Source organism: Octopus bimaculoides, chromosome 23 (genome assembly GCF_046866305.1).
Source record: "Octopus bimaculoides isolate indiv1 chromosome 23, ASM4686630v1, whole genome shotgun sequence".
In the NCBI taxonomy this organism is placed as follows: Eukaryota; Metazoa; Mollusca; class Cephalopoda; order Octopoda; family Octopodidae; genus Octopus; species Octopus bimaculoides.
Window position 1 is genome coordinate 11,156,107 of NC_142950.1, and position 9,173 is coordinate 11,165,279.

The 9,173-nt window shown below is 35.9% G+C and overlaps 1 protein-coding gene across 1 annotated transcript in view; it reads right to left on the reverse strand.

Annotated features, from left to right (window-relative positions):
* Positions 1 to 3,947: 3,947 nt before the first annotated feature.
* Positions 3,948 to 9,173, reverse strand: part of LOC106882114 (uncharacterized) — a 47,396-nt gene continuing 42,170 nt past the window's right edge. Inside the window, exon 2 of the mRNA XM_089340185.1 lies at positions 3,948 to 5,022. Within this exon, the coding sequence (XP_089196311.1) occupies positions 4,052 to 5,022 (971 nt within the window). The 3' untranslated portion in view covers positions 3,948 to 4,051. The remainder of the gene's footprint in view (positions 5,023 to 9,173) is intronic.

The window sequence follows — 9,173 nt, forward strand, 5'->3', positions numbered from 1 at the left end:
AACGGAGGAAGGAGTGAGGAGAGAGAGAGAAGAGAGAAAGAGAAAGAGACATAGGGAGAGAGAAAAGATAGAGAAAGAGACATAGGAAGAGAGAAGAGAGAGAGAAAGAGACATAGGGAGAGAAAGAGACAATGAGAGAGAGAGAGAGAGATCATATGTGTTTACGGTAGATTGTACAAGCTCTGACACTGATGAATTACTGGTACTAAGTTTAACGATACTCCATCAGTAAATGTGAAAGGAAGAAAATTAAATAAAAATGTTTCGAATTTTGGCCCAAGGCCAGCAATTTTAGGGCAGAGTGCAAGTTGATTTCATCGACCCCAGGGTTCAACTGGTACTTATTTTATCGAACCCAAAACGATGAAAAGTAAAGTTAATCTTTGCGGTAGTTGAACTCAGAAAACAAAGAGCCGGAAGAAGTGCTGCTTTGCAGTTTGTCCGGCGCTCTTATGATATTGCCAGCTTGCGACCAAGAACGATAAAATAAAAGACAAGGACGATTCTGGTGTGATTCGAACGTAGAAAACGTGGCACTGAATAACAAACTTCGCAACACATCGAGCTTGATTTTTAATGCAGTCCTGGGTTATATTCGAGGGAGGAGGAACTGGGAGTTGTGATGTTCATGCTTAATTAACTGAACCGAGTCGTATATAATGTATGTATGATGTAGTTCATCAATTCTTGGGAGGGTTTAGGTGCCAAGTGCAAACCACCCAAACATCTGCGTAAGAAGCTCAAGCATATCGGAATTGAGACTTGCATTGTTGATCTGCAGAAAATTGAGACTTGAGATTTTGAGTAAATTTTTGGTCACCAAATCTGAAGGCAACATCCCCGCGAACTATCGTAGCATGTAATAGTTTTAATAATAATAATAATAATAATAATAATAATAATAATAATAATAATAATAATAATAATAATATTATTGACGTATCTGTCAAGACCTACCAAAAACTGAGCAAATATAAAGATCTTGAAATAGAAATTAGCAAAATGTGGAACCTGAAGACTAAAACAATACCTATTGTCATAGGTGCCCTGGGAATGACAGCGAAACGGGCTGATTACTACCTAGCTCAGATACCAGGAAACCCCAAAATGGCTGAAGTTCAAAAGATAGTGCTCATGGGAACTGCCCGTATCCTACGTAAAATACTGTCTATGTGATCTCAAATTTTAAAACAAACACAATTTTCTTATGGTTTCTTAAACATTCTCTAGTACAAATCCAAATGTACAAATCCAAATGTACAAATCCAAATATATGGTACCCTAGGCATAACACATACATGAACTTCTAACTTGTTGTCTCTTGAGGTCTCTGGGTGAGACTTGGATCCAACTTGTACAAATGCAAAACAAAAGTCAAACATAAAATAATAATAATAATAATAATAGTAATAATAATAAGTGAAGGCGCATGACTCAGTGATTAGAGCGTCGAGCTTACGATTGCGAGGTTGTGAGTTCGAGTCCCGGACCGGGCTGCGTGTTGTGTTCTTGAGCAAGACACTTTATTTCACGTTGCTCCAAGTTCACTCACCTGTTGAAATGAGTTGTGATGTCACTGGTGCCAAGCTGTATCGGCCCCCTTCGCCTTTCCCTTGGATAACACTGGTGGCATGGAGAGGGGAGGCTGGTAGGCATGGGCGACTTCTGGTCTTCCATAAACAACCTTGCCCGGACTTGTACCTCGGAGGGTTACTTTCTTGGTTCAATCCCATGGTTAATCATGACAGAAAGGGGTCTCAGCTCAATAATAATAGTTTCAAATTTTGCCACAAGGGCAGTAATTTTTAGGGAAGGAATGAATCGATTAATGGTATTTATGAGTCGATTACAGGGTTCAACTGACATTTATTTTATCGACCCCGAAAGAATGAAAGACAAAATCGACTTCGGCGGAATTTGAACTCAGAACGTTATGACGAACGAAACACCGCTAAGCATTTCGCCCGGCATGTTAACGATTCAGCTAGCTCGCCGCCTTAATAATAATAAGCTGTTTATCTTGATATGAGATCACCATGTCGCGCACATATGGTTGTGATGCATGTGCCTGGTGTACCCTTATCAGACGGGTAGTCATGATGGGTATACTGTGCTTCGTATATTTGTACCCCAGTGTAATTTGATGGCATGCAATGTTCTCTCACTCAATAATAATAATAGTAATTTCCTGTTTCTTTTGTTTATTATTTTTTCATTTTTTTCTTATTTTTCTTTCCCTTTTCTTTCTTTCTCCCCCTTTTTTCTACCACATGACTTTGTAACTGAACAATCTGGTGCGTTTATTTAAATTGCCTACCAATGTATACAGTGAGTTTCTTTGCCCTAGTTGTCGGGAAGACACTTGGCAAGAGATGGAAACAAAATTGAAAGATAATAATAATAATAATAATAATAATAATAATAATAATAATAATAATAATAATAACGACGATGATGATAATAATAGTAATAATAATAATAATAATAATAATGATAATAAGAATAATAATGATTATAATAATAGTAATAATAAAAAAATAATAATAATGATAATAAGAATAATGATGATGATAATAATAGTAATGATAATAATAATAATAATAATAATAATAATAATAATAATAATAATAATAATAATAATAATAAGTAATAATAATAATAATAATACTAATAATAATAATATTAGACCGTAATGAGTCGAAATAAGGAAAAGAATCACTATCCTCTGGGATATTGCAGAACGATCCAGGCTAATCGACCAGACATAGTCATTAAAGACGGAGAAAATACTTGTAGAGTAATAGATGTAAATGTTACCACTGATAAAAATATATCCCGAAAAGAATTTAACAAATTAAGTAAATATAAGGACCTGGAAATTGAAATACAAAAGATATGGCATCTTAAAGCGAGAACTGTTCGTGTTACTGTGGGTTCCCTAGGCATGATAAAAAAGGGGTGTCAGAAACATCTAGATAATACCCCAGGAGATATTATCTCCAAAACTGCTCTGCTGGGGGCAGTTAGGATTTTGAGATTGGTACTTGGATGTTGAATGTCTTCCACGATAATTAACAACCAAATAGCAAATATCAAAGTTTATAATGTGCGGAAAGAGACCCCGTGAGACCCCTGACAACAGGCTGCTGGCTGCTCTCACAGAAACAACCAGAGCAAGCAAGACCGAGCGCACTGAGAAGTAAAATAATAATAATAATAATAATAATAATAATAATAATAATAATAATAATAATAATAATAATAATAATAATAGTTTATATAAAGGACTGGTAACTCAGCAGAAATGTGATAGATAGAGAGATGAGTTCTTAACTTTTGTATACGATTGCCGCAATCCATCACTAAGGTAAACATAGCTGACGTAATCCATCACCATGGCCAACTTAATGACAAAAAGCGCAACTCGAAAGTAACTTATTTATTGGTCCTTTGAACAACAATATTTCGGCATCTCGTGTACCTTCAACAGGTTCAAACTAAAAAATGAATTAGACTGACATTTATTTTATTTTGAACCTGTTGAAAGCAAACGAGATGCCAAAATATTGTTGTTCAAAGGACCAATAAATAAGTTACTTTCGAGTTGCGCTTTTTGTCATTAAGTTGGCCATGGTGATGGATTACGTCAGCTATGTTTACCTTAGTGATGGATTGCGGAAATCGTATACAAAAATATAATAATAATAATAATAATAATAATAATAATAGTAATAATAATAATAGTAATAATAATAATAATAATAATAATAATAATACTAATACTAATAATAATAATAATAATAATAATAATAATAATAATAATAATAATAATAATTTACCAAGGTTAGAAAATAATGATACAAGAAAACAAGAAAATGAAAGGAAAGAGATAACAACAACAACAAAAATGTAGAGAGAAAATAAGAAAAGAACGAAAACAATATATGGGCAAAAAGCTGTTTAAAATGTTATTTGTCCACAATGATAATAATATATTTAGTTAACAATGCTCTTGAACTGTTTATATGTTTGTAATATTCAATGACCGAATTCAGTCGCCATCTTTAGTGCTACTAATTGCGGATGTGTTACGTCCATTTCCGCTTCCGCCGTCCCACTCGTCTCGAGTTTGATCACAGTCCGTCGGTGTGGACTTGTCGCTGCTGTTTTTTTCTGGTATCTTCGAAGAGAACTGAGCGCTCTCCATGGTTATAGTACGATAGGGATGCAAAGAAAATGGCGTGGCTAATATTCCGGGGATCGACGTTGGAATGGCACTTAGACTTTGATAAGCCAGCTGCGAAGGAGCGCTGAGAAGATCGGCAGCCGAGCGCGCTTGATGGTGTGGTATAAAGGGGTTCCGGAAAACGTCGGGCGTGAAAGCCGAAATGTGGGGCGTGAAGGCCGAGTGAAGCCCGTTAAAGGCCGTGAGTGGGGACAGAGGTGTGAAGGCCGACTTGACACTCCCAAAAGTTAACTTCTGGCGGTCGACAGGCCGGAAGGACGAGCTGTTGATATAAGGGTGTTGATGTATAGACGCTTGGTGCTGTTGCGTGTGGTGGTGATGATGATGATGATGGTGCTGTTGTTGGGTGTGGTTTATGTCGTGTCGGTCGCGTCGGTGGTGCTGGTGGTGTTGGTGCTGTTGTTGTTGTTGCTGTTGTTGCTGCTGATGCTGAGCGACCAGGGTGTCTTGTGCAGACAGGAAATGTTCTATGGCCTTTACAAGATCTCCATTGCAGCCTTGCAACACCAATTCTAAAACGGATTTACGCTGAAGAGGAAACACTCTTTCGAGGATTTCCAGATTTGTTAAGCGACCCGGTCTGAATGCTGTCGGCATTGCGTACGACTGTCTCACGTGATCACTGTTCGACGAACCTATGGACAATTTGTTGGCAGATAATTTCGATCTGTTCGTTAATTCGGCAGCCATTTTGTGTGCAGTGGTAGTTGTTGCCGCTGAAGAAAAGGCTTCTTGGCTGTGATCACTGGAGCTGTCTACCTCTGATCCGCGAAGATCTGGAATTAAACAGAACGAAACAAATAAAGAAATAAATTAGAAAATAAAGAGAAGAATGGAAAAACAGAATTCAAATAAAAACAAACAACAAAAATATACTCATAGGAGCAAGCAAACCATTTCTCAACATATGAAACTATTAGTAGCACTTAAAGACATGTATTGTGTCCTTTAAACATATGTATGTGTATATGAGTGTGTGTGTGCGCGCGCGCGCGTATTGTTGGTAGTCAGATGGAAGCGAACTAGCCGAAACTTTGAAGTCACACTCAACAAAATTTATATATATATATATATATATAGTCAGTCTGTTAAAGTCTGTCATACCGGCCATGACGAAGGGAAATAGCCCTGAAACTCGAGTCGCCTTTATATATATATATTTATATTTATATATTTATATATTTGATCCTTTATATTGAACACTCAATATTTCATCTACATTCAATACTTTCTTTCATGGTGCCATCCATTTTTATGTTATTTTATTTTATATTGTATATTGTATATCATATTATATATTGTATATTCCATATTCTATACCCCACATTAGTTCTGCAGGAATATAAATAAAACATAAAAAACAGACAGTGTTGGAACTCTTTTAAACAAAATAATATATTCCTCTATACACAATCATACAAAAAAACCCACCTTTTTTGTATTTATTTTTACTCGCATATATATATATATATATATATATATATATATATATATATATATATATATATATGTTACCTTTTACTTGTTTCAGTTATTAGACTGCAGCCATGCTGAGACACCAGCTTGAAGACTTTTTAGTCGAATAAATTAAACCCCGTACTTGGTACTTATTCGATCGGTTTCTTTTGCTGAACCGCTAAGTTACAGGGACATAAACACACCAACACCGGTCGTCAAACTGCTTACCATACACACACTCATACATACATACATACATACATACATACATACATACATACATACATACATGCATATATATACATGCATATGTATATACACACATATATATATATATATATATATATATATATATATATATATATATATATATATATATTATATATATAGTTCTTGGTTCATACATTTCCCAGGGGTGGCAACAACAATATTGTGGGGAGAAACTTCAATCGAGGATTGAAACTGCCATCGTTTCTCCGGTTGTAGTGTAGCAGTTATTGTTTGCAGTCCAACGCTCTAGCTAACAAAAATGATTTAATCCAATATACACACGCGTTTCACACACACACACACACACACACACACACACACACACACACACACACACACACACACACACACAGAGTCAAATGCACACAAACCACAAACACGATACCTTTCCCGATACGTGATGGAACATGTATTCGATTCATTTCTGAAATCCTTTCCGTGTTCACACATAAACATAACACCGCCGTTCCTCACACTTTCACGCCTTCACCCTTTTCCCACTTCACCCCTTCTGCACAATCCTCCCCCACTTCTATATATATGTGTGTGTGTGTGTGTGTGTGTGTGTGTGTGTGTGTGCGCGCGTGCACGCACGCATATATATATATATATATATATTTATCTCTCTCTCTAACTATATATATATATATATATATATATATATATATATATATATATATATATATAACTCGTTTCGAGCAAAGCTCTTCTTCAGAGACAGGAGATAGAGGAAAGTCCAACATCCAACAGAATATCGCAATGATGAAGAAGAGGAACATGTTTCTTCACAAGTTCCCCACCCCCACCATTTCTTTTAATGAGTTTTTTTTTTTGAAATTCTCATCCCGCACTCGTCCTACATCACGTCACCTCACCTGCACATAATTTCAGCAAACCAACTCCACAATTCTAGAAGTTTTCACGCAACCGGCAACCAGCTCGGAAAATCCCTCTTCTTTCTCGTGCAATCTGGGTTAGGATAACATTTAGGGATTTGTATAAACAGCCCTACGGAAGAATGAGGAAAGTCCAACGATTTGCCACTAGGAATCATAACAACAAAAGCTGCAGCCATAACAATAATAACAACAACCACGACAAGACAAGACTAAGATTCTATTTTCTATATATGCCATTCGTTTTATTATCCATTATAATATATATATATGTGTGTGTATGTGCGTGTGTATTTATATATATGTAAGTATATGTATATATATATATATATATATATATATATATATATATATATATATGTATATATATATTTTTATGTGTATGTATATATATATATATATATATATATATATATATATATATATATATATATATATACATATATACATACATATATAAAAAGATATCTTTCTTAAATCTTTCACAGCCTTGGATTTTTATCTCATTCTGTTAATTTTTATAAAGATATATAAATAGTGGGCACCTGTTTTCTGTTGGCCCCATAATAGCTAAAACAAATTAAAGGACAGGAAATCTCCCATGTGTATATATGTGCGTGTGTGTGTGTGTGTGTGTGTGTGTGTGTAGATGCGCGCGCGTATACATGTATATAAGTGTGTATATCTATCTATATATGTGTATGTATGTGTATATATATATATATATATATGTACATACATATGTATATTTATATATGTATCTATATATACACACACACACACGTTGTGTGTGTGTGTGTGTGTGTACAGTTAGATATACGACAGTTACTGTATGAGTTAGAGCTCCACCTAGATTGCCGTTATGCACTCAACTTCCATTATAGCGGTTAGTCGAACACTGTATTTAGCAATGTTACAAGTTATGATATACAGAGAATATATAAGGGAAAATTACGATAAACACAAGTATAACTGCAACGGCGAAACGTACGTTGCAATTAATGATTTTTACTTGTGTCTATCTTAATTTTCCCCGATGAATATATCTATGTATGTTATAAGGTGGCTTTATTTTTATTTCTTACCAATGGAGAAAAAGCCAGTTTTTAACCTAGGTCCAAGGCTCCTTCATTGGAATTTCAACAACATCAACGGGGTATTTCTTCATGTATGTGTGAATGTGTGCAATATCTGGAGTGATGCGTATATTTCTATACTTTGGTTTATGTAAGTATTCTCATGCATGACTAGACATGCGTATATATATATATATATATATATATATATATATATATATATATATATATATATATATATATATATATATATATATAATATTAAATGGCAAGTTTGTGCGTTTGTGAATTTGTTACTTTATCTCCTCCGAGACTATGTACCCGTAATCTACAATGTGCCACTCTCATTCTACCCGAGAATTGCATTAAGGGTGCATCTCTCTGTGTAACACCGACTCACTTCTATTTCTTATCTTTTATCTTTTACTTGTTTCAATCATTTTACTGCGGCCATGCTGGGGCACCGCCTTGAGGAATTTTTTGTCGAATGAATCGATCCAAGTACTTATTTTTTTGTTAAGGTTGGTACTTATTTTATTGGTCTCTATTGCGGTACCGCTAAGTTACGGGGACGTAAACACACTAACACTGGCTGTCAAATGGTGTATGTGTGTGTGGTTGGGGACAAACAAAGACACAAAAACACATACACCTACACCCCCCCCCCCACATACGCATACGACGGACTTCTTTCAGTTTCCGTTCACCGAATCCACTCACAAGGCTTTCGTCGGCCCGAGGCTAGAGTGGGAGACACCTGCCCAATGTGCCATGCAGTGGGACTGAACCCGGGACCATGTGGTTGGGAAGCAAGACTCTTACCACGCAGCGACGCACATTAATTTACACACACACACACACACACACACACATAGACTGTCATGTATGCACTCATGTACACGCGCACAGTTCTATATCTCCTTTTCTTATTTCGTTCTGAGTTCAAATTCCGCCGAGGTCGACTTTGCCTTTCATCCTTTCGGGGTCGATAAATTAAGTACCATTTTCGTTCTGGGGTCGATCTAATCGACTGGCCCCTCCCCAAAAATTTCGGGCCTTGTTCCTGGGGTAACATTTAATTCTACATACAAGCACACTCACATGCATATACACCCAGCTTGGATGTCAACTCTCTGTGTCCCTCTCTCTTTACATATGCATACGTACACACACACACACACACACACACTTGCATAAGTATACAGCGATGTAAATGCAGATACCAAG